Below are 26,458 nucleotides of genomic sequence, written 5' to 3' on the forward strand. Positions count from 1 at the left end.
GGCGTTATAACATTATTTTTTTTTTCCTTTAAATAAAGGAACTGGAAAAAATCCCCCCACAGTCATACCACGTGCACGTGGATTCATTTTCCCAAAAGCCCCAGTGCCCGGGGCATTCTGAGATGGAGGGGTGAGGAAGGGAAGGGAACAAAGTCAATGGGACGTGAAATGGCAGGAACCAAGCCACTGCACAGGCTCATTAACAGACTTACTGCTTTCTCTTCATTGCCTCCTCCAGGAAGCCCCCCCTGGTGTCCTCCTGGTCAACAACAAGGCTCTCTACTCACGTCACAGTGCCTTTCTGTGTGCATCCCATATTGTATTATGACTGTTTATGTGCTTGGCTCTCCCACTAGGTTGTCATCTCTAGGTGCTCAGGAACATATCTTATTTATCTCTTATCTCTGGTGCCTGGTACATCCAAGCAGGTCAATAAACGTCAGTTGAGATGGTCCTTACGATGCCAAATACAGGGGCTGAGTCAGTTACTGATGATGACATGCACTGAGGCTCAGACAAACTTCTAAAGTCTATAGAATGGAAAGTAACATGGAACCATGAAGTGTGTTAGCCGTGTCTGATACGGATGTGTTTTCTTTGGTGTGGTTTGTGTGTGCAGGACAAAGAGGGTGCCATCTCACCAGTGCCTGGTAAGTCTCTTCTCATGCTAAAAAAGAGGATTGAAGAGCATGAGCATGAACTTGAAGAACATGACAAGGGGGCCCCATTATCTCCTTAGGACTGTGAGCTCCCACTCTAGTGCTGCCTTCCTTAGGCTGCGGGAGGGCAGGGACTGTGCCTCTTTTGTATCCGAATCCCTGCTGCCCAGCACGGTGCCTAGTCACAGAGTGTTACCAAGTCCAAGCTTGTACTGCTCGCTGCATGACAGGCCAATACATCGAGAGAAATGAGTGGTTGGGGCAATGAATAGTGACTTTATTCAGAAAGCCAGCAGACTGAGAAGATGATGGACTAGTGTCCCAAAGAACCCTCTTACCTGAGTTAAAATTCAGGCTGCTTTTATGCTAAAAGGGGAGGGGGTGTGGCTGGTTGTTGCAGACTTGGTGCTGGAATCCTTTGTTCTTGCAGCTGTCCACATAGGTCTGGTCGCACTGTTCCTATCAGTATCCAACAAGACACTTGTGGTTCTCTGTTCTGCACCTTTATCCATTTATCTCTATATGGATGGAAAAGTGTTGTACCTTTAAAGGTCGGAGCCTTGAGGATGGCCTATCATGTATATTTTAGGCTATAGGCAACATTCTTTTGCAAATGTGCAGCTGTGCAGAGCATGACTAAGCACAGGCAACAGAGTACAGGGCTTAGAGCAACAGAGTACAGGGCTTAGAGCTAAAGGAACAGATCCAAGATGGAGTCAGGTTTGTTCTTCTCTGTTACAAGAGCAGATGCTCAGTAAACATTTGTGGAATGAATGGATGGATGGATGAATGCACATATGAAGGAAGGAACTCTTGCAGTTAAGTGAAGTTCATCAGGGAAGACTTCAGGGAGATGAGCTTTGAGTCTAGTTATGAAAGAGGAAGGAGTATGCGGTGGCAGAGAGGGCTTTGCGGTCGGGTGAGGGGAGACAGGCCATTGGTACCCGTTGGTTTGGATACTTCTAACCAGATGCTGACTCCGAATGGCCATCTCTTGGGGGAGAGGAAGACTTGGGGGGCTGTGGGAAGTCCTACAAAGACACAAGCCTGGAGAGAGGGTTTTTTCCCCTTTTTATTTTGCTCCTTTTCCTCCAGTACTTGGAACTGAACACATTGCTAGGATTCCTTGAGTCCCTAGGGCAGGGGTCGGGGTGCAGTTAGGGGGGGTAGTTCTAACAAATGAATCTGACAGAGGCATGTGGCGTGCGGCCCAGAGAGATAGGGAGTGGGGAGGAGGGAGTGAATTGAGAGTTTGGAGAGGAGGGAGTTCTATTTTGGGTGACTTTGACTCCCAGCCTCTCTGTCAGCCAGATCTGCCGCAGACCCCCACCCTCTGCACACAGTTCGCTTGTACCTTCTGTGCACTGGCTTCTGCCCTGTTTCTGGCTCCCCTCCTGCATCCTTTCAGACTTGGCTCTTTCTCTCTTTGGTGTTCTGCCTCTTGGTATTCTTGCCTGCATCCGAAACCTCCTCTCAACCTTTTCAAAGAAGCTATCCCTGAATAACAGCAACATCTACAGATAATAATCAACATCTGCAATTTATCTCCAGTCCTACTACGTGCCATGCACCACACTAGGTGCTTCGTGTGTCCTGGTTCAACTCACAAGAAACACATGAGGTCATTAATCCTGTGATCGCTATTTGACCAGTGAAGAAACTGAGCCCCAGAGAGGTTGGGTGAACCCCAGGCAAGGCCATCCTTAATGTTGGTGGCAAAGATCTGCCCAACTCAGAAGCCTGTGCTCACAGCTACACAGCCCTCCCTCTGAATCAGAAACTCTGGGGGTGGGGCCTAGTGAGCTGCATTTAACAAGCCCTCCGGGAGATTCTAGAACCAGTGCTTTAGCTGATCTGGCTGCGACCTGGCTGAAAACCTCCAAGTCCACCCAAACTTTGGAGAAAGCTGATTCATTCACTGCTATTACTCATCCCTAAGATTCCACTGACCCGTTCCGGGCATAGGGCAAGATGCGTAAGGTTCCCGAGACCTTGTTCCCCTGGTTGTGAAATAGAAGCAACCCCACCCTGAGAGGGGAGCATCCCTGGTCTCTCATTTCCAGGAGAGGATCTCCCAAGCGTGGTTACTCAACACGGATGGCACCTTAGCATCCCCTGGGGAACTTTTACAAGTTATCAATGCCCGGCTCCCTCCCCGGACCAGGCCAGCATGTCTTGGGGTGGGATCAGGGCATGAGTGGCTGAAATGGATGTAGGGGTGGAGAACCTTGGCCTGTCCCTCCCCATCACTTCCTCAGGGGAAGGAGTGAGGCACCTCTAACCAATGGCTCTGGGAGGTTATGAACTGGGTCTGCCAACGCTCGCTCCCTTCCCTGGGCTCTGCCACCTGCAGGGGGCGCATCTGGCCAGCTCTGGGGGTTGAGGTCGGGAGCCTGCTCCTACGGGAAGGTCCACGGTCACCCTCCTATGCCAAGGACTGGACATGTCAGCTGGCCTCACTCATGGGTGAGACATTAGGAAGTCCATTTGGCCAGAGAGACACAGCCGCTTATTCCACAGCTCTGTCAGGAACGTGGCTGATATCGTGACCTCCATCTGTTTGCTTCATGTATCTGTTTCTCAACTGGTCCTGAACTTGAGCCAGAAGAGGAAAGTTTTATGTATGGACCCCACGAAAATCCCAACATCAAATGCTGGACAGAGTTATGGTGAATTTAATGAGATGCCATAAACAAGCCAGCTAATTAGTTAGTGGTCAGTAAAAGTTTGTTGCCTATGAATCAAAACCTAGGCCCCTCTGGTCACCACTAAACCTCCCTGAGGAGGACTGAGCTCCCAGCCTCAAACCTCCACCACCAGTTAACTCCTTAGTCTTCACTTCACTCAAGGCAGTAAATGTCGGTGGCTCTGGGTAGGGGTTCACAAAGGATCTCTGCAGCCGAGAGAAGAGCAAATTATTTAGAGTTGGCTGTACCTTTTTTTTTTTTTAACAAGTTCCCAGGTGACACTGATGCTGCTGGTCTAGAGACACATTTTGAGATCACCTGAGCTAAGTGAAAACAAAAGGCCCGTGAGCGCTGGCTGGAGGGAATGCGGGGGGGAGGGGCATCTCTTGATCCAGATGGGGTCCAGTGTTTGGCAAGCTTGGCTGCAAATTAGAATCACCTGGAGAGGTTTGCAAATTCCAGAGCCCTGTAGGGTGAATGACTGATCCTGTTTTTCCAGGACTGAGAGCTTCCCTGGGATGTGGGACTTTCAGGATTAAAACTGGGACAGCCCTGGGCAAAGCAGGATGAGCTGCTCACCCCAGTGGCTCCCCCGCACCTACCCAGGGATTCTGTTTTAATTGGTTCTGGTTGGGATCCAGGCATAGATACTTTTCAAAATGCCCCATGATTCTACTGTGCAGCCCGGGATGAGAACCTGGGGGATTTGATCACAACTCTGGAAAGAAGGGGTGACTTGTGAAAAAGGTTGGTACAAATGCTGGTGAAAGAGAAGGGAAGGGGATGGAGAGTGAATGAAACCGCCTGCATCCCAGTCCCTTGGGGAACTTGTTAAAATGCAGATTCCTGGGTCCTTACCCAGATCTACTGACCTGTAAACTTTGAGAGCAGGGCCCTGGGATCTGCATCATTGAGAAGCCCCTTAGGATGCACTGTCCTTGGAGCTCTGCTGAGAGTGGGAAAACCAACAGCTAAATTGAAGGAAGAGAGCTGGAAAGCCAGGCTGCGCTCCAGGTGGGTAGCTTGTTGAGGGTTTTTGGTCTGAGGCCAAGAGGAGCATTAGCAGGGTGCAGGTGGGGCCCAGAAGAAAGGGGTCAGCCTCAGCCTGGCTGGAGGACAACCAAATCAGTAAGAAGGGAATGGGGCCTTGAAGAAATGGTTCCAAGCTAAGAGCACGTACCAGCTCCCCGAGTGAGGGCGAGGTGAGGTCAGAGCTGCCAGCTAGATGTGCAGGACTCATGGCCCCCCACCCTCTGACTCTGTGACCACACAGCCATGTCCTGTGTGTCTGAGTGGGGCCTGAGCGTCCACAGGGGAGATCAAAGGGCCCATACAGGAAGCATTTCTAAGTGGAATCGATTGGGCGTGGAGACCGATTGGATAATTTATAACGTAAAGGAGGGAACAGTGTGTGTGTATGCGTGTGTGTGTGTGTGTGTGTGCGCGCGCGTGCCCCTGGTAGGCTTTTGGACAGCCTGTCAAAACCTGCCTCTCACCCCAGCCCAGTCAGTTATGTGCTTGTGACCTTGGGCACGTCACTTGACTTCTCTGAGCCTCAGTTTCCTTGTCTGTAAACTCAGGATGCTAATACCCACTTCTCAGGGTTTGATGTGAGAATGAAATGAGATAATACATACAAATACCTGGCATGTAGCAGTTCTCAAAATGGAGGAAGAGTTCAGGATGATTCTGTGGTTTGAACCTCGGACTGTGGGGTCAGTCACAGAGAAAAGCAGGGGTGGTCTGAAGGGGGAAGGAGATGAAGGCGGTCTGAGAGGAAGTTGATGGGAGTGGTGCCAGCGCTTCTGAACAGAAATGTGGGTAGTGGGAAGTGAGCTGGAGATGGGGGAGAGGAGGTTTCGAGAGTGACTGCCGCTGGATTTATCTGAAATAAAGAGATGGAAGGTTTGCTGGGAGGGAGAAGTGTGAGGGAGAAGGTCAGAGACCCGAGGTGTGAACCTTGGCAAAACCCCAGCACAGCTGCTGCGGGCCCGGCCCTGTGCTGGACGCAGGGTTCCTGAGAGACTGCTACACTGTCCCCAACCTCAAGGACCTCACAGCCCAGTGAAAGTGACGCTAATTCAGGAAGCAGCTGCGGCTCTGATGCGAGAAAGGCAGGATGCTGAGGAGGGGCCCTACACCCACACCTGTGGGGAAGGGCGCAGGCTGCCAGGTAAGTGGCCAGGACGAGGGGGAGGGCCCAGGACGGAGTGTTCCCGACAGTGGGATCAGCTGGTTGAAATCAAGGAGAGAGAGAGAGAGTGAGTGTGTGTGGAGCATGGGGACAGGCGGCTCAGATTTCACATTGTTCTGAAACACCGCGAAGAGGGAACTGGGAAGAGGGCCTCTGGAGGGGGAACAGGATGGAAGGAGGTGATACTGATGCGCACAAGTGCAGTTTTCAGGGGAGGTGGGCACTGAGGAGGGAGGCGAGGGGGAGACCTGAGGGGCCCTGCTGGGTAAATGAAGCCCCTTAGATGGAGACAATCGGGGCACAGCTTGCAGGGGTGTCAGGGTCAGAGAAAGGTGATTTAGGAATGGGGGAGTCCATGCAGAGACTGGGAACTATGAAGGGGATGGTCTGAGTTCCAAAGAGGAAACCCTAGCTTCTGTAGCCTGAGGTCTCGCAGCCAAGGTCTCAGTTTCCCTTGGAGGAAACATCCCGTTCCTGGAAGCACAGAGAGGAAAAATATCTTATGCCTTTTATATGCAAGATGCCTTTTTTTGGCTGGAGGGTGGGGGGGGGTGGGGGGGGGTGGGGAGAGTAGAAACAAACAGAAATGAAAATGTCCAGAGTTGCGTCTGGGAATGCCAATATCTCATTTAACCACGCAGGTTTGTAAAGATGCACACCTTTGCCTCGCTGAGTGCTGCTTGAGACACCTCTTGACGGTGTCTGGCCAAGGTCTGGATGCCTTTGACCTCCACTGGACTCTGAGGAAAGGTTGAAGGACCTGAGTTCATTGGATTTTCCATGAAGATTTATTTCTGGGGTTAATAACTTTCTCCTCTCTCTCTAACCCACTCCCACCCCCTGCCATGAGATAACTTTCATTCAGGAAGAGGACCTGCTGCATACATGGCACTATGTCATGTTCTCAGGGGGCTCAGAGTCTAGATGGGGGAAAAGCTCATTGGCATAAAAAAAGATAAATTAATACATTAAATAACACAAGTGCCACATAGCAGTATATGATGCAGTGTCCTAGAAACAGAGTAGACAACAGGGGCTCTGAGTTAATTTGGGAGAATTCAGGTAGATGAGGATGGGTAGGAAGGCTGCTTGGAGAAGGTAGGGCCTGCGTAGCGGAGGGACAGGAGGGGCAGGAAGCAGCGGTGGGCATGGGGATGGGGTGAGGGATAATACTGCCGACCCAAATGTATTGGGTTGGGCACAAAGTTCATTTGTGAACCGCTTACGGGAAAACCCGAATGAACGTTTTGGCCAACCCAACAGAACCAGCAGAACCAATTTTTTTAACTCTGTTTCAAAGCTGACACATTCTCTTGCTTTTAGTATTTATCCAATCGCAGAAGGACACACAATCTTTGAGTTATGTAAAGCCATCACATTGATAATAGGCTTTATAACGGATAGGGCCAAGAATTCAGGAAGTACATACTGTAATGTAGCTGATCCATCCGCTCTTACTGCGTTCCTGCTGTGTGTGCAGAAAGAACCCAGTGGGGGGAGTTGGAGATAAAGTGGAAGTGTCCAAGCCCTCTAGGAATTTTAATCCCTTGAGCAATGGCGCATTTAGGGAGGAGTGACCAGGGAGCCTGCAGCGGAGGAGTGAGGTGGGATAAGGAGAAAAGATCGGGGTGGGGAGCAGCCCAGCAGTTACTGAGTGGCCCTTCAAGGCCCTTCGGGCAGGAAGCCACCCCAGATTAAAGTAACTTGTCTCTGTTCTGTCCTGACCATTCAGGGACTGTGGGTAACATTTTTGGAAACACACAGGGAGTGGCTGGCTGGGCTGCTCTTCCTGGGAAAGGCTGCTGGAGCTGGCTGCCTTAGAAGATGGGCAGGACCAGCTGTGCAATTCACGGGCCTCAGTGCAAAATGGAAATGCAAGGCTCCCTGTTCAAAAATTATTAAAGATTTCAAGACGGCAACAGCAGAGCCTTAAACCAAGCCCGAGGCCCTTCTCAGGGTACCCAGCTCGCATACCCAAGAGGCTGATCCGGAAGATGGGATAGCCTGGATCTTTCTGTGACTCCGTGTGCGGTAGGATGATGGGGCTGGATTGCTGTCTGCGGCTGGGGTACAGGGCTTCTCTGTACTAGTGCTGAGTTCTTCCCTGAGCGGTAGTTGGGATGGGTGATGGGGAAGGGATGGAGAGGCGTCCATGGCTGGGGGGGTGGGGAGCAACCATTTACCATGAATGCTGCCGTTTCTGTGCCATGGGGAGGCCGTGTCTGAGGTTTGGAATCAATTCGACTGAGGTTCACATGTTTTATGAACCCTGCTAACTGGGGCAAGTTGCTTACCTTCGCTAAGCTTTGATTTCCCTGTATGTAAGAATGCACAATATCATCTTTGTAGGATGTTGGAATCAATTAAGTGAAATAATAAATGTGAAAGTTTGAGCCTAGCCTCGCTCTTAGTAAACGTTAGTATCCTTCTTTCTAAAAATGCGCTGAATATCTGTCTTGTAAAATATGGAGCATGGAATAGATTGGGTATACACTATTGTCAGCTGTTTGTTTTGTTCCACCTCAGGCTTATTGGGGAAGTGGCTAAAATATAACAACAAAATTTCACATGGCAGAGGGAGTGTACACCCCATTATAATATACACCAAAGGAAACCCAGTTGCATCTGCTGGACACACACATACACGCAGAGGAATGTGCACACGTGCATGTGTACCCACACGCTCTGGAACTGAATTGAAACTGGGTTGGAATGAGATGGTGTATTACAGGAGAGAGCCCTAGTGTGGGTGTCATCTCCTGGTTTTGAGCCTCAGTGCCCTTATCAGTCAAAAATACTGACCTTGCTGGGTTGTCTTGGGCTTAAATGAGATGATGAATGTGAACACCTGGTCTTTGGTCCATGGCAGGTACAAGAATCTTTTGGTGGATCTCTGCTCCCAGACCATAGTGTGGTTCAAGGGAAACTGAAGACAAGACATTGCCTTCCCCACAGGAACACTTCCTGAACATTATGCTTGGGCAGCTCCTCATAAACTAAATATGGGCTGATTATCAGTGATATTACTATTTCCTCTGCTCATATACTTCAGGAAGCTAGCTGGGTCTTCTCTCTTCAGAGACTCGAAAGTCAGTAGAATCTTGTGTGTTTGTTTCCTGCGGATGAGTACACATGTACGCACACCATCCATACACACACCACCTACACGTCCATGCTATACCACATACACACATAAACACACACACTACACATATCCCGCTGTAAACATACACCTACACACCACCCCATACGTATACCTCTGCACCATAGCATCAAACCCTCTCACATGCCAACATGCATTAATATCTTCCCTCCCGCCCTTTCTTCTTTGGTCATTTCTGAATATCTCCTACACTTGCTTGTCCGGTGTGCATGGGTTGGGTATCCCCGCACCGCAAACCCACATTCCTCCTGACGTCTTGCCCTGGAAACTCCAAGTCATGGCCACCTTTCTCACCCCCCTTGCCGTCTCACCTGCCTCTCACGAATTCCCAGGCTGAAAGTACCTTATTTGTAACCACCCAGAAGCCTGGGGCTGCTGCCAATTCCGGTCTACCCGCCGAGACCTCCAGGTAAAACCGGGCTTGTGCTTCGCTAGGCTCCCGGGGGCCCCTCAGCTTCTCTCGTGCTTCCGGGGGCAGAGCCCTGAGCCTTAGCCACCACTGGGGAGGAGGCTGGGGCTGGGACAGGGGAAGGGAACCCGGTTGGAGGGCCTGTGATGTGCCCAGTGCTGTGCCGGCTTCTTGATATGTGCTCTTTGTTTGATGCTCACAGTAGCCCTACAGGGCTACTGGGAGGAGGGCTTTGTCATCCATGTGCCCATGAAGGCAGTGAAGCTCACAGGCCCTAAGTAACTTAGCCACAGGCTTCATATGAAAGCATACACTCCTCACAGTAAGCCACCCGTCTCCTGGAAGACCAGACCAGACCAGACCAGATCAGCTGAGGCCTGGGCCTGGAGGGAGCTCCTTGTTCCCCTTCCCCCAACCTCTGGGCTGTGAGGTCTTTCCTAGAACCTGTAGAGCAGCTTATGATACTAGCAATATTCTAGAGGGTTGCCAGCTGCAGTGGCCAGAGCCCTTGGCAGTTGGAGATGGTGAGGCTAGGAACAGACCTGTTTTGTTTGTTTTTAGCAACTCTGTTGAGGTATGATTGGCATACCATAAACCTGACATAATTAAAGTACATAATTTGATACATTTTAGCATATGTATGTACCTTTGAATCCATCACTACCATCAAGATCATGTTTGATCATCATCCCCCAAAGTTCCCTTGTGCCTTTTTATAATCCACCCCCTCCCTGCCCGCCCTCCACCCTCTCCATAGGCAATAACCCACCCGGTTTTATTCACTATAGATTAGTTTGCATTTTCTCAAATTTTACACAGGTAGACTCATATAGTATGTACCCTTTTATGCTCTGGTTCCTTGTACTTAGTGTAATTATTATTATTTTATTATTATTATTATTTTTTTTACGGTATGCGGACCTCTCACTGTTGTGGCCTCTCCCATTGCGGAGCACAGGCTCCGGACGCGCAGGCTCAGCGGCCATGGCTCACGGGCCTAGCCGCTCTGCGGCATGTGGGACCCTCCCAGACCGGGGCATGAACCCGTGTCCCCTGCATCGGCAGGCGGACTCTCAACCACCGTGCCACCAGGGAAGCCCAGTGTAATTATTTTGGGCTCCATCCACGTGTGGCGTATATCAATAGTTCATTCCTTTTTATTGTTGAGTAATATTCTATTTTATGGATACACTATACAATATTTTTTTATTGATTCGTCTGTTGGGGGACATTTGGGTTGTTTCCAGTTTGGAGCTATTACAAATAAAGCTGCTCTGAACATTCATGAATAAGACATGGTATGTGCATATGCTTCCTTTGTTTTGGGAAAACACCTTGGCATGAGATGACTGGATCATATGGAGGTGTAAGTTTAACTTTTTAAGAAACAGCCCAACCGTTTTCCATAATGGCTGTGCCATTCTGCACTCTCACCAGCAGTAAGCGCTCCAGTCCTCCCTGACACATGGATAGAAATCTGATTTCAAAGCTGGTTTAGTATGAAATTTGTGAGCCCCACCAAATGGCTAATCCTAAAAATGGAAGCGGTTGGCTTTCAGTTTGGATTGGGAACCCTGAGGGATGCTGAACCTAGGAATGTAGAATCAGGTGCTCCTAGAAATGTTATTCAAAGGGCTGTTTGCAGAATGCTGGGAGAGGGGGAAAATGAGAGTTTGGCCCTGGTGCCAGCCTGAGATCCTGTGGGGCTGGACCAGGTCTGGAGCTTGGTGTTTGAGAATGAAACAGATGCACCTGAGGCATTTTGGAAAAAAGGTAAAAAATGCATTAAAAGGATGGGGTGTTAGAGCGGGAAGAAAAAGAACACTGGAAGGGGACTTGGAGCTTGGGAGACTATAGTTTTGTGAGGGCAGGAGCTATATCTGCGTAGTTTGCCCTTAAATCCCCAGCACCAGGAGCAGTGCTGGGCATAGAGTAACTGCTGAAAACAGTGGAGGTGGAATGAATGAACAATTGAATGAAGGATGAACTAATGGAGCTCAGGGGATGGGATTCCATTCAACCAGCGTCATTTAGCACCTCGTGTGTTCTGTGGCACAGAGCCTAGCGTCTGGTGGGGAAGGAACTCTGGAAAGCGCGTGGGTTGACCTCCTCATTCACAGACAAGCCTCAGAGAAATGAGGCTCTTAGCCAAGGTCATTCCTGTCTTGCGCAGGTAACCTGCTGGGGCAGAGTTGGGACTCGAACCTGAGTCTCTTCATTTTTAGCCTAGTGTTTATCTTCTTCTTTTAAAAATAATATTAGCTTTTCTGATGAAAAGAATAAATGCTCATTGTAGGGAATTTGAAAAAATCCAGAAAAGGATAAGAAAAATAACCCTAAACTCCAGCAACCCAAAGATAATTACTTCAGGCTGTCATACGTGTGTGTGTCTGTCTGTCTGTCTGCCTATCTGTCATCTATCTAACCAATCCTTATGTTTTAACATTTTGGCTGTTTTCAGTCATTTATAGCATTAGTAAGCCTGGGATGCATGTCTGGTCCTGAACCCTTGCTGGTTTCTCTGATGATCTCCCGGTGCCCTTTCCACTACACGATGCCCCCTCTAAACCCTTTGTATGAACAGGGAGCTCAGAGTAGAATGGAGCCCCCGACGGGGAGAGAGCTCTGCAGACATTCCCAGACCCACACACCTGTACTACCCCTATCATAACCATATCCACACTTTATGATGTTCATTTGATCGTCACCCTTCCCCGCCACATTGAACTCATTCACCCTTGTATTTTTCCAGCTCTTATTAGCAAGGTACTTAGGTGCTCAACAAATATTTGTCAGAGTGAATGAATGGATGGATGAAATCGTATGAACAAGAGTGAGGGGCAGGTGAGGGGTCCCCCTGGGTCTGCCTTTTCAGTCACTTGCACCCAGGAGTTAGCTCAGATCCCCTCCCCCACCCCTGCCCTCCCCTACTCTTCCCACCCTGGAGAGGTGGAAAGTGCCTGCGGTCCAGGATTTATGTCCAGCCAGGCTCCGACACACACGCAGGGCCTTTTCTGGTGGGAGTGCAGGATGCAGAGTGGGACTAACAGGACTGTAACGATGGCACTGCATCTGGGGAAGACACAGCCCAGGGTCCAGAGTGTGACCAGGTGCACAGGCCCAGCGGGGGCCCCAGGGCCGGCTTGCCTTGACGGGACCTCGAGGTCCCACCTTCATGAGTGACAGAATGCCTTTGTCTGGGACCCCAGGAGGAGTGGGCAGTAGGGAGCTTCTCCCAGGCCCCGGGTTGCCTAGAATGGTGTGAGTTCTCGGCACGCTGGGCTCTCTGGTGGGAGACCTGGCAGGATGGCCCAGGAGGAAGCTGCGGGTAGTTTTCCCTGCAGCCCTTCAATAAAGCAGCCCCATTGGTGTGGCCCAGGGGAAGGGCTTGGCTTCCCGGAAGCAGAAGGGGGTGAGGATGGGTTGTCACGTGTTGGGTGGTTTCCCTTTGGCCGGGAGCCCCGGGCCTCTGGCTCTAATGGGTAGCAGAGACTTGGGTGTTGAAATTCCTTCTTCCCTTTTACTTCACAGCTGTTGCCCAAAGAGCTCCCCACAGCTCCCTCCCCTTCTCAGCCCAAGTCCTTGCTTTCTGTGCCCAGTCTGTGTGTTGCCAAAGCCCCCTCATGCAGTCACACACGTGCGGGCACGCACGCCCCTCCGTGACATCCCCGGCATCTGTTCCCTCCTCTCCTCTTTGGCAGCTCGGGGCCTCATTAACTCTGAGTCAAACAGAACTGCTTCCAGACTCTTCCCCCTCTCCCGTCTCTCCTGTAATCCAAGCTGATACGGTGCCACCAGAATTGTTCGTCCAAATCCCAGCTCGGATCACGCCTCACGGGCTCTCCTTTACTATAAGCCAATCAACTAATCAGCCAATAAACCAGCCATCCTTGAGCTGCTTCCTCCTCCCCCTCCTCCTTTGGCCTGCCATTCAAAGCCTGCCTTTATCTGGTCCCCATCTTGTGTTCCACTGCACCTCTTTGAGCCCTGCGTCCCAGCCTGGTAAAGCGACTTCCTTTGGCCCCTCACTCACCTGGATGCCAGGTCCTCACACTGGCACGCCTTTGTCGTGAATGGGTTTCTTGGACCCTCCCACTGGCACGTGTTGACCTCTTTCCTCTGAGACCTAGCTTCAATGCCACTTCCTCTGGTGAATGTTCCGGACCACCCCAGCCAGAAGCCACTCTCCCCTCTTTGCAGTCCCAGAGCCTGGAACTCCCTCCCTCCTTCTCTCCCTTTTCATCCTGGTGGTTTATACACGTGCCTTCCCAATAACACTGTAAACCCGGTTGAGGATGGGATTTGATGTTTGGCTCATCTAAAGCACCCAGAAAATTGCTTTGTGAATGGCAGTCACTCAGGGAATGAATGGATGGATGAATGAGTGAGTGAATGAATGAATGAATGAACGAATGCATGCTTGACCATGGCCTTGGAGAGCTACTCTCTGCTTGTTTTCTGTCCTGGTGAGACAAAGAAACCTATGTTCTCTTTATCATTTCTCAAAATGAGAAAACCAATTGGAAAATCCACAACTTCCACACTCACCCCCAAGTCAAAGAAATGTCACTTTGGGGACTTTTGCAGTTTCACTTTCCCAGCAAGACGCCCCTTTCTCTCCTTCTTCTCCCACCCTGCAGCCGGGACCCTGGGGCTACAAGAGTTTACTTTTACTTTCTTGCCTTTCCCAGAGCAGAGGGGAAACCATAATTTAGGCGGCTGCTAAAAATAGCTCCCCAGTCCTGGAAAGAGAGCTTGCTTATTTTTGAAAGTGCTCCCCGCCCCCTCCCCAGCCCTGCCTGAGGCTCACAATACAAGTCAGATTGTTCTGAGTTCTGTCCTGAGGCCGACGGGGAAGTCACGACTGGGCCCTGTCCACCACGTGGCCGAGCGCTGTCTAGTAGGAGTGCTCACAATCTCCATTTTTTGTCCTAGTAAGAGGTGGCTCTCAGTCCCAGCAGCCTCTTAGACAGCGCCCAGTGGGGACAATAGGGTAGACGTGGGGTCTGGAGACCTGGTTTGAGTCCTAAGCTCACACTTTGCATCTTTCTGAGCCTTAAATTTCCCCACCTGTAAAGAAGGGGAGCAGGGCGGTGATCGCGTTTACCCTACAGGAGTGCGGTAAAAGCTTGAGATCAACCTTGAACATGGTAGATGTTCAAAAACTGATCGTTATAACTTTAGTATGATCAGAGTCACTGGATTTAAAGCGGGCACTCCTGTTTTAATGGGTAAGACAGGATTCGTGGTGAGCTCGTACGCTATACTAAGTTGAACCATACGAAATTGATGGTTTTGTAGATTGAAATGAATTGAACACTGTCAGCTACATCTGATTCAACCTAATAACATAGGGATCAGTAAACTTTCTGTAAAGGGCCAGGGGGGAAATATTTTTGGCTTTGTGGGTCCTAGGGTCTCTGTTGCATGAAGCAGTCATAGACGATGAATAGGTGGTGTAGCTGTGTTTTAATCAGACTGTATTTACAAACACAGGCTGTGGGCTGGATTTGACCCCTGTGATATTTGCCAACCTCTGTAATAATGTGTAAGACTCATTCACATAGAGAACCTTTCTGTAATACATACAGCCAACATTTTCAGGTTTCTTCATAATTATAACAGTAGCTTATCTATATAGCTATTAATAGTGTTTACTATTACTAGGCACTGTTCTAGGTACTTTACAAATATTAACTAATTTAATGCTTATGACAACCCTATGAAGTATGTGCTATTATTATTTCCCCATTTTACAGATGAGGAAACCGAGGTTCGGAGAGGCTAAGTAACTTATCTGAAGTCACATAGAGCTCATGGCAGCTGGACAGAACCCCACCAAGTCTGTGGGGTAGAGTTGGATGTTGGCAATTCAGGCAGCTTCAGGGTGGAAGCAGGGGTAAGCTTGTGAGGGGTCCCAAGCCTGTTTGCTATTCACAGAGCATGAGGGGGAGGGTCTTCAGAGGCTTGAAGTGGGAGCAGACGTGGTGTCGCTGGGTGGTGGAGGGATGGGTGGGCAGAAGTTTCCGGAAGTATGGCATGGAAGTATGGGATGGAAAAAACAGACGCTTGGGAAACCGGGTCCCAGATAAGGTGGGCCTGGGGCCATTTCCCAGGTGACGCCCAGTGGCACATGAAGGGTCAGTATGTAGGGAGGAATCTCCTGCCTGGGGAACTGGACGTGGTTTACATTTCTTATGTTTCGTGCAGCATCTCTGGGGAGCTCTGGGCCCCATTCCCAGACCCGGACCCTGGGGGGCCTGGTCAGGAGAAGAGGGCAAAGGAGCAGGCTTCCCAGGGTGCCTGAGCTCTGCCGTCAAGTCAGGGTACTTGGATACCCTGTTGATTCCCTTTGCATACTAGTGTAGCCACAGATGCTGGCCTCATGCACTCTGTGCTGTTTCTCTCTCCGTGCCTTTGCTTATGCTGTTGCCTTGCCTGGAATGCCTTTTCCCACCTCTTGCACCCTTCCTTAATTCTCTTATCTCTTTTCAAGACTAGGGGGCATGGGTTCGGTCCCTGGTCAGGGAACTAAGTTCCCACAAGCTGTGGCCAAAAGAAGAAAAAAATTAAAAAAAAAAAAAAAAAAAAAAGAATTCCCCGGCAGTCCAGTGGTTAGGACTCCGTGCTCTCACTGCCAAGGGCCTGGGTTCAATTCCTGGTCAGGGAACTAAGATCCCACGAGCCGTGTGGCGCAGCCAAAAAAACCAAAAACTAAAACAAAAAATCCCCTTTTCAATATCACCTTCTCCTGGAAGCTTTCCCTGACTTCTTCTTCACCCCCCAGGCTGGTCCAGGTCCCCTTTCTCAGTCTCTCTCACCCCATCCTTCTGGATTGTCACTGCCTTGACTCCCTCGGCTCCCCCGCTAGAAGGGGACCTGCTCGAGGAAAGGGACCAGGCCTTGTTTACTCCTGTGTCCTCACCGCCCAGGTCCGTGTCCAGCACACAGTCTAGAAACTGGTTAAAAGCCTGTGTGTTCAAGGGTGACACTGCTGTCCTCAGAACCCAGCCCCTCACCCACAGGATGTGGTGGTTAGGCAAGCTGCCTGATCTTTGGGAGGCTTAAGGATCAGTAAGAAGGGATAGTCATGCTGTTGGAGGGTTGGGGGCAATAAATGAGATAAAGCACAAAATTGTCAGCTCAGGGCCTGGCTCCTTAGTTGGCACTTGAGAAGTGGCCAAGGAGAGATGCAGCAGCATATCCTTGCCCTGTTACCCCCACATATGGAGCTCAGGAGAGGGGATAGGAAAAGGCAACTTGAACATCCCAAAGTCACAGCATCAATCCCAAGAGCTAAAGGGAAGGGTTTATGAGTCAGCTTTGGTTCTGTGCCAAAAGCACTGAACTTGGAGTCAGAATATTTCGTTGCAGTTCCAGCTGTGTCCCTTAGCTGCTGGGTGTCATTGATAAGCCATGTAACAGCTGCTGAAGCCTCAATCTCAACATCTGTAAGGGGGGATAATAGTAATAACTACCTCACAGGGTCACTATGAAGCTGAAATGAGATTGTGGAACTGTGAAAACACCTGGCCCAGCCCATAGGAAATGCTCAATCATGAATTATTGAGTCTGGATCTAAAGAACACCTGAGAAAGCTCTGAGCAGGTCTCAGATCAGGTATTCCTTGGACACATGCCCTATGGCTTAGGGTTTTGTAGCTCTAGAGTCAAAACAGTCATGTGTTTGAATCCTAGCTATGCCATCACTAGCTGTGTGTCTTTAGGCAAGTTACTTAACTTCTCTGAACCACAGGTTTTGGTTTTTGTTTTCTTCTTTAAATAACTTCTTTAAAACGGTGCCATCCATCTCACAGAATGAGAGGTAGCTATAGCCCAGTGTCTGGCAAATACCAAAGCCTCAAGTACTAATATTGTTCTGCTTTAACTTAAGACTTAGGAGTAAGCACTAATGATATGGGGATTTTGAAGCTTTAATTAATGTAAATAAAAACTGATCTGTCGAGGAGCTGGGGCCAGGGTTTGGGGTTAAGGGTTAAGATTCTCATCTTTGCGAACCAAATGGGAGTTCTGGACTCAAGTAATAGGAAGTGCTTCCTGGCTTGGGGTGGAATGTGGGAGGAGTCCCCAGTGTAGGCTGAGGACAGCCCCTGAGGGGATCTTTGGGAAGGAGATGAGCCAGGCAATGTGGACGGTTAGACCTGAAGGGGCCCTTGAAGGTCTTCAGTTGAACCCTGACATAGCATAGAGAGGTAACTGAGACCCAGAGAGGATGACACTGTGGCCCCCGACCCACAGCTGCCTCGTGACTAGCCCTGTCCCCTGAGTTAAGGAGCTATGTTTTCTCCACAGTGTGGAAGGATGAGACCATGATGAGGTGAAGTCTGGCTGGACCCAGAGGACTGGAGACCCCGGGAGAGTTACAGGAGGGCTTATTGGTTGTGACCGGATGGTTTGATGTCATGGGTCACTTGGTCTGGGTTTAGGGACTGATAGTCCTGGGAAGACCTTGTCCCCATGGGGAGAAGGGGAGGGGGCAGGCAGACAGGAAATGGAGGGCTTGGAGCTGTTGGTGTTGGGGAAGTTTCCATGGAGAGAAAGGTGGGTGGTTGTGGGGTGGTGGGCTCAATTTCTCAGGCCCAAGTTCAAGCCCACTGGCTTTTGTTTTGTTGTTGCTTCCTGTTTTTCCATGTTGTTTCTCAATTCTCCTTTGATGGGGAGACCCTCCATGGCTCCTCTTTGTAAAAGGATTTTGCAGAAATGAATCGCTCTGGCCACCTCCACAGTTCCACTCCCTGCCCAGGGTCAGTGACAAGGGTTTATTTTTCCAACTAGAGGTAGCTCAGAGCCTGAGGAAAAGCCTTGATCCTCTGGTTCAGACATCCCAGTTACCAAAGACAAAGATGGGTGGCTTCTTAAATCTGGCAGAGCAAGTTCTTACAATGCCAGGCCTTGGTGGCCCCGTCTGTGCCCGGAGAAGGGCTCACGGTTCAGGCTCTGGGCAGGGCAAGTCTCACTTTGCCGGTGATCGTGATAATGAAGCCACAGCAGCAGTGCTGGCTTTCTTTATTGAATGCCTGCGGTGCTCCTGGCATTTTACTTACATTATATCGTTTATTCTTCACCAAAACCCAATGAGGAAAATGCCATTGTTACCTTGGTGTCACAGATGAGGAACCTGGGGTTCTCAGAGGTTAAGACCTCCTGCTCAGGGTTACCCAGATGGGAAGGCAAAGCCAGGAGTCAGATCCTGGTCCGTCTGACTTCAAAGCTTCTGCTGGAGTGAAGTGGGGTTAGAGCAGGGGTGGGAGAGAAATCAGGGTGGTGGGAGATGGAGATAGTTCCTCCCAGTGGAGAAGCAGGCGGCCTTTGGGATCTCCATACCCTTTCCTGGTCTACAGGGAACCTTGTTTATTGGAGCTATTTCTTTTTTTTTTTTAAACATTTCTTTTTTTAAAAAAAAAAATCTTTTTTTTTTTTTTTAAATACTGTTTTGTTTTTTATTTTTTGGCCGTACCACATGGCTTGCGGGATCTTAGTTCCCCAACCAGGGATCGAACCTGGGGCCTGGCAGTGAAAGTGCTGAGTCCTAACCACTGGACCACCAGGGAATTTCCTGGAGCTGTTTCTAAACTGAGCTGTAGGGTCTGGTCTTCTCTGGTGGGGGAAGGCTGCAGGGCCGCTGGGGCAAGATGGGGACAAGGGGCATTAACATGGGAGGAGGAGCTCTGGTGAGGGCAGTGACCAGACCACAGCCTGAACGCTGGAGTCCTGGGTTTCAACCCCAGTTCTGTCCCCCATAGCTGTGTGACCTCAGATAAGACGTTTCCTCCTTGGACCTCAATTTTCAGATCTCTCCTGTGAAGCTAGATGCTTTCCAGCTGAGGGCCTGGGGTTTTAGCCTTGGATGGATCTTCAGAAGGGCCCCCAAGAAAGGGAGGAAGGGACAGGCTTAAGAGGGGTTCCTGGGGAGGAGGGCATCCTCAGGAACATAAACACACCGAAGAGCTGTGAGCAGGCCGCCCTTAAAAGGGCAAGTATGTGGCTCTCCTGGGTGGGGTGCAGTTAGGGCCCTTCTCTGTGGGGATGGCACTTCCTGTTTGGAGGGTCTGTGTCTACTTCTTCCTTCTTCCCTCCTCCTCAGGCCACTCCACCTCATTTCTTGTACTCAGGGGAGCCTTAAAAATATTTAAAGACAGTTATGGCCTGGTACCAACCAATCAGAGCAGTCAGAGCTGTGAACAGCTAGTGTAAGACTAACGGAGTAGGCCAGCTCTATGCCGGCCCCTGGCCCCCGCCCTGACTGCCCTTGGTAAAGCCTGGCTCAGGGGCTGAAGGCAAAGAAGGGCAAGGAGGGAGAGTGAGGGAGCGAGAAGTCGAGGAAGTGAAGGCAGAAGAGAGTTCGCAGGTCCTCCCAGACGTCAGCCCATCCCCCCACAGAGCCCCGTCATGCCGTCCACCCAGCCTCACCACGCCTCTAGGACCTGCCCTCTCATGCTTGTGCCCTCGACAAAGCGGTCTTGCCCGCCAGCTGCAGCTGCATTTTGGAGGCTGATGAAACCAAGGGGACCTGGTCTGGACTCTGCATCATCATCCTAAACGGACGATGGGCAGAGGACCCAGGGGAGTCCACCCCTATCTACCTACAGAATTAGCGCTTTACTGAGCCTGACAGTGGGATGCCAGGGTTTCGTCCCACCCACTCTTTTTTTTTTTTGCCCATTGGCTATCAAGTCCCCTGGAGAGCTTTGTTGGGGGTAGGAGTTTATTTATTAATTAATTAATTAATTTATTTATTTATTTTTGCTGTGTTGGGTCTTCATTTCTGTGCGAAGGCTTTCTCTAGTTGTGGCAAGCGGGGGCCACTCTTCATCGCGGTGCACGGGCCTCTCACTGTTGTGGCCTCTCTTGTTGCGGAGCACAGGCTCCAGACGCGCAGGCTCAGCGGCCATGGCTCACTGGCCTAGTTGCTCCGCGGCATGTGGGATCCTCCCAGACCAGGGCTCGAACCCGTGTCCCCTGCATTGGCAGATTCTCAACCACTGAGCTACTAGGGAAGCCCCCCTGGAGAGCTTTAACATCTCCCTTCCTCCCTGATTCCTCAGCAGCCAGCCTATTGCAGGCCTTTGTCAACATAAACCAGGATTCTGCACTTGTCTGCCGGCTGCTTCCTCTACCCGCAGCCTCGAGACTGTCCCCTTGTTCCATTCAAGGGTTCCTGATAGCTTAACTACTAGGAATCAGAGATTTCAATCAGTATTTCTTGACTGATTGATAAAGACCCCCCTTCTCCTTTTCCATGAGCACAGGTTGTTTGCCAATTGACCAAAAAATATTTACTGAGCACCCACTAAGCACAAGGCATTTTATTAGCCATAAAGCGGGGGAGATGTCAAAGAAGCAGGAGGCATGGCCCCTGCCCTCAAGGAGCCTTCACTGTAGCTGTGGAGAGGCAATACGTAAACCCAGAAAAGATGACCAATAATACAAGGCAACCTTGGATAGTGTGTTATGTTAGGTATTCCTGGGTCTATTAAAAAAGTCTTTTTTTATTGAAGTACAGTTGATTTACAATGTGCTGTTAGTTTCAGGTGTACAGCAAAGGGATTCAGTTACACATACATATATAGCTATTTTTTTCAGATTCTTTTCCCTTATAGGTTATTACAAAATGTTGTGTATAGTTCCCTGTGCTCTACAGTCTGTCCTTGTTGGTTATCTATTTTATATATAGTAGTGTGTATACGTTAATCCCAAACTCCTAATTTAATAGATAGATAGATAGGTAAAGGGAAGGAAGGATCAAATCCCTTTGCATGAATAACCTGAGGTTTGTATATATTGTAGAAAAGATGCATAATTCTTGGATTGTATAGGGCAATATTTCTTAAAATATCTTTGGTAGAAAATAATTCTGTAGAAAATGGTTTGAAAGTTCTGTGTTCAGATACATTTAATAAATGCTAGCAAACATTTTTTTAAAAGTGTCACAAAGTTTATAAAGAAAGAAAAAGTGGAGCCAGTAAAAAACTCTTGAGTGATGATTAAAATGCATCATGTCTTATATGAGAGGCCAGCTCAGATGGCTGATTTATTAGCTAGATTGTTAGGGCTTAGGAAATAAAGAAGTGTTCTCCTTGGGTAACCTTGGCTTCACTAGGAACAAGTTACGCCACATTTATCTTTTTTTTGTTAAGGTTCTAGAACTTGATTCAAGGGAATGCCTTGGATTGGGCGTATTTGGAGGTCCACAAGGACTTAGGAAACAATCTCTTGGGGTGTCTTTAAGAAATGAGGGCTAGGGCTTCCCTGGTGGCGCAGTGGTTGAGAGTCCGCCTGCCGATGCAGGGGACACGGGTTCGTGGCCCAGTCCGGGAAGATCCCACAGGCCGCGGAGCGGCTGGGCCCGTGAGCCATGGCCGCTGAGCCTGCGCGTCCAGAGCCTGTGCTCCACAACAGGAGAGGCCACAACAGTGAGAGGCCCGCGTACCGCAAAAAAAAAAAAAAAGAAATGAGGGCTAGATAAGCACATGGGTTCATGGGTTCAGAGCTGGTTGAAGGACTATCCCCTGAGACTGTTAATGACGACTTCTTTGGCATTCCCAGACAAAGTAGCTACGTCATCTGGGCCTGTTGCTATCCTCGCTGTGGTCAACGTTTTTAGCAATGGTGTAAGTACAGACCATGGAGACATTTTGATCATTCTGTTAATGACCCAAATCTAGGAGAAACAGCTAAGAATCATGACTCAAAAATACCTTGACCCCTTTGGGTGTATTACCCCAAAGCACTGAAAGCAGGGACACAAAAAGATAGTTATACACATTCATAGCAGCAGCATTCACAATAGCCAAAAGGAGATAGCAACCCAAGTGCCTGTCAAGAGATGAATGGATAATCCAAGTGTGGTATATGCATACAGTGGAATATTATTCAGCCTCAAAAAGACAGGATATTCTGCTACAACAAGTATGAACCTTGAGGACATGATGCCAAGTGAAATAAGCCAGGATAAACGCTGTAGGATTCTACTCACAGGAGGTACTTAGAGTAGACAAATTCACAGGGACGGAAAGTAGAATGGTGGTTGCCAGGGGCTGGGGGGAGAGGGAAATGGGAAATTATTGTTTAGTGAGTACAGAGTTTCTGTTTTACAAGATGGAAAAAAATTCGGGAAATGGATGGTGGTGATGGTTGCACAACAATGTGAATGTATTTCGTGCCACTGAACTATACACATAAAAATGGTAAAGTGGTAAATTTTGTGTTCTATGTATTTTGCCACAATTAAAAAAAATCTTGACCCTAAACCTGTGATGTAATATTCAATAAGGATAAAGGCAGAATCTTACTTATATTCAAAAAATTAGGATATATTAATATGAGGAGAATGTGGCTGGGCAGCAGGGTGGTGGTTAAGCAATGGTCTCTCTCTCTAGAGACCCAGATCCACCCAGATCTGAAACCATGTTTAGGAACCATTGGTCCAGGATCATTTGGCCCTTTCAGGAAGGCCATGTGCAGATAATTGGGCTTAACCTACCTGGTAGCTGTATGACATCAATGACTAGGGCCAGTGTTCAGCCTCATGCTGGTCACCATAGAACTAGGCTCTCCCAGTGGCAAAGACTTAACCCTTTCTGCTCCAACAACCACCCACCTGTTGGGTGGCCCTCAGTTCTGATCTCTGGCCACAGTGGTGTCCTCTGTTCTTGGTCGGTATGGAAAGCAGATTTGACCAGATTCCCTTCACTCTTGGCTGAACACCATTCCAATGATCAGCCCCATTTCCTTACTGAGGGTTCACTCTAATGGCTCCCCCAGCTCACCCCTCCTTCTGGGTGGGTGGGTGAACCCACGCCCTGTTGATATTTCACATTCATCCAAACATGCCTGGCTGCAACAGACTGGGCAGAAAGCTGTGCAAGCCTTCCATCCTCTGCTCCCATGGAGGCCCCACTCCAGGAGCCATGCCATGTGATTAGTTCGGTGTCTCCCCTGCCAGCCGACTTCAGCTCTTCCCTCCCCACTGGATGACACCTTTAAAGCAGGTATCCCCAGACCCTGGAGTGAATCAAGTGAGTAAGGGATCCCTGCTGGAAACTGGTCTGCAGGGAACCAGAGGACAGGGAACAGGATTCCCATCTGTACAGTCAGAGAGAGGGTAGGCTGAGTGCCAGCTCTGACCTCCTGGAAGTCACGTTCTGTGACGACAGCCCTCCTGTCTTCTCTAGGGGCACAGAGGGAGAATCTGAAAGTGTTCATGGCTGTGGGAGAAGGAAGGGGCTTGGCTATTGGGCTGAAGGCTCCTGACAGTTGGGCAACGAAGTCATGGTGGCAGAGTGGCCACATCCCTGTCCACCTGGCTGCCATGCCTGACCACTCTGTGCTTTCTGTTCTACCCAGATCACCATGAGGACCTAGGGCATCTGCCTGCGGACTGTCCCCCCAGCTGGCAGTGACCATGGCCCCCCGCAAGAGGAGCCGCCATGGCCTGGGCTTCCTGTGCTGCTTTGGGGGCAGCGACCTCCCTGAGATCAACCTCCGGGACAACCACCCCCTGCAGTACATGGAGTTTTCCAGTCCTATCCCCAACCCAGAGGAGCTGAACGTCCGCTTTGCAGAGCTGGTGGTGAGTGAGGGGGTGGGAAGGGAGGGGGGTTGGCAATGGGGAGGGCCACGGCTAGAGCAGGCAGAGCCAGACAGAGGGCAAGGGCCCATGTGCTGGCATCTTCACCTGCTGAAACTCTGCTTGGGGCTGAGGTGAGCCCTGAGGACATTTCAGCTATGGGGGAGAAACAGAGCCACTCACTGGGGTGGGCACCATGAAAGGTGGACCTCCGTCATATCTCCACTGGATTTTAGACCTCGCGGGGTAGCAGCAGGCTCCCATGAGAGGAGCAGGTCCACGCCTTTGTGAAATCAGGCAGTGAGGGGCCTCAGAGAACATCGGAGCACTTGGCACCTTTTTCTCTTCTGCTCGCTGGAATTTCCCTGGGATCCTTTTATCTCAAGCACAGAAAGAAGAGACAGGGTGGAATTCTGTAGAGGGACACTGGGTACCTCAGAACAGGGGATGATTTTCTTCTTTTCATTGAAGTATAGTTGATTTACAATGTTGTGTTAATTTCTGCTATACAGCTAAGTGATTCAGTCATACATATATATACATTTTTTATATTCTTTTCCATTATGGTTTGTCGTAGGATATTGAATATGGTTCTCTGTGCTATACAGTAGGACCTTGTTGTTTATCCATTCTATACATAATAGCTTACATCTGTTCATCCCAACCTCCCACTCCATCCCTCCCCCAGCCCCCTCCCCCTCGGCAACCACAAGTCTCAGAACAGGGGATGATTAACTAGAAACAGGAAGGTAGAGATGCCTGTATCACACCTGGAATGTGGGTAGGGTCTGGGATGATGACATCCCATGTCTAGCCTGGGGAAGACAGAAGCTCTATCGTCTATACTGGTAGCAGCTCTTTCTGACCCTCTGTGATACCCATTCAGGCCACAGCAGCACCCTGCGTGTGACATGTCATACTCTGACCACAGGAGACAGAACAGGAAAGAAGCGTGATTCCTCCCTTGGGAGGTCTGATGGTGAGACAAAGCCTGCACACCAAAGAAAGTCCCGGATTGGGGAGCAGGACCCCTGCCCAGGACTCGGGCCTGAACCCTGGCAGAGAGCAATAAGCACAAGGTCATCTACCATTAGTTCTTGGTCACTCATTCTCATGGCTGGGCTGTAGAGAAACAAGGCAGTGTGACTGGGAACGGGGTTTCATACTTGGATTCGGTCATGGATGTGTCTGATTAAGGCGATCCAGCTCTTCACATCACAGGACCACTATAAGATGGACCCACACGCGTGATGAGAAACAGTGATCCACCTTCCTCATCACATCAGCTTCAGGAAAACTCATTGTCGTGATTCATGCCTTTCCTCAGGGTGGGGCCGGAGGTGGGAGAGAACAAAGCCTTTGCTGGCGTAGAATAGAGTTTGTAGCCTGATCCGTGTTAGTCCTGCAAGATCCATTTTTTATGCAGAATACTGCTGATGCCAAATATGTGGGTTTTCCCACACCAAGCAGTTCTCCAATTTTATACAGACATCAACTGGGCGTCCTACGATTTAACTCAATTCTGACATTTACTACCCAGGGTTAGCACAGACCCCTCAGGTTAAGGGCTCAGATCCACGAGACAGCCCCCAACTTGAGACGCCAACCACAGGGGGTGGGTCCCAGCTTCCCGACACTTCTGTCCAATGTGGCTGCAAATCGGAGGTTCCCACCATCCCCTCCTCAGGTTTGATAATTTGCTGGAACTGCTCACTCACAGAACTCAGGGAAACACTTTATTTACTATTACCAGTTTATTATAAAGGATATTCTAAAGAATACATGTGAACAGCCAGATGAAGGTGTACGTAGGGTTGGACCCAGAAGGGTAAGGCTCCTGTCCCGAGCACAGGAGTCTGCCCATGTGGAGTTTGGGCTTCCCCACCCTCACAGCCCGTGGATGCATCCACCCAGCCGGAAGCTCTCTGAGCCTTGCCATTTACGGGCTTTTATGGCAGTTTCAACATGAAAGATTTTTTAACTTGATCTGTAGCCCTTCTCTCCCCAGAGTTTGGGAAGTGAGGCTGAATGTTCTAGGCTTCTAATCAAGGCCTGATCCTTCTGGCGACCAACCTCCACCTCGAAGCTATCTAGGGTCCACCAAGAATCACTTCCTATCACCCAGGAAATTCCAAGGGATTTAGGAGCTCTGTGTCAGGAACAAAAGATATTCCTATCACTTCTATCATTCATGAAATTCCAAGGGATTTAAGAGCTCTAGGATAGGAGCTGGGAATGAAGATGAAAAATATATTTCTTGCATTATCCTGGGCAGGGACATCTTCTTGAGCAGAGCATGTGAGTTTTGAAAGAAGGACATGTCAAGGGGTGTTCCTTCCTTTGGCCCTTTTAGTCACCAAGTATTTATTGAGCATTTTAAGTGGCAGGGTTTTTTTGGGTTTTTTACAAGGTACTTTGGCAAAAAAGGATGAGTCAGACCCGTCTTGTCTGCAGGAAGACTAGCGTGAGGTATTGATCAAACAAATGAAAAATAGTTCTTGAGAGACTGCTGTGTGCTGGGCCCCGTGGGGCTGCCAGGGATTTAGTGACGAACCAACAGGAGCAGTTCCTGCCCCCAAGAACATGAAGCCGAACGGGAAGGCCAATCTTGAACAGTAGTGATAACGTGGTGGGTGTTTTGAAAGGAAATGTTTAGGGAGCTGTGGGAGTGTCTAGCAGGGAGCCTTCTTCTAGACCGGGGGTCATGGTGGCTCCCCTGAAAGCAGTGACACTTCCATTGAGGTCTGAAAGCACAGC

General features: G+C 49.6%; 1 protein-coding gene across 3 annotated transcripts in view; it reads left to right on the top strand.

Moving 5' to 3' along the window:
* Window positions 1–26,458, top strand: part of DAAM2 (dishevelled associated activator of morphogenesis 2) — a 113,388-nt gene that overhangs the window by 43,871 nt on the left and 43,059 nt on the right. For 2 of the 3 annotated variants that reach the window (XM_081247740.1, XM_081247741.1), the window contains exon 2: window positions 23,479–23,704. In XM_081247740.1, the coding sequence (XP_081103866.1) occupies window positions 23,537–23,704 (168 nt within the window). In that variant the 5' untranslated portion in view covers window positions 23,479–23,536. Of the gene's footprint in view, window positions 1–7,452; window positions 7,572–23,478; window positions 23,705–26,458 lie in introns of those variants that run through there. The other variant, XM_081247742.1, reaches the window with a different exon arrangement.

This window comes from Mesoplodon bidens (genome assembly GCF_964165515.1).
Source record: "Mesoplodon bidens genome assembly, chromosome: 10".
NCBI lineage: Eukaryota > Metazoa > Chordata > Mammalia > Artiodactyla > Ziphiidae > Mesoplodon > Mesoplodon bidens.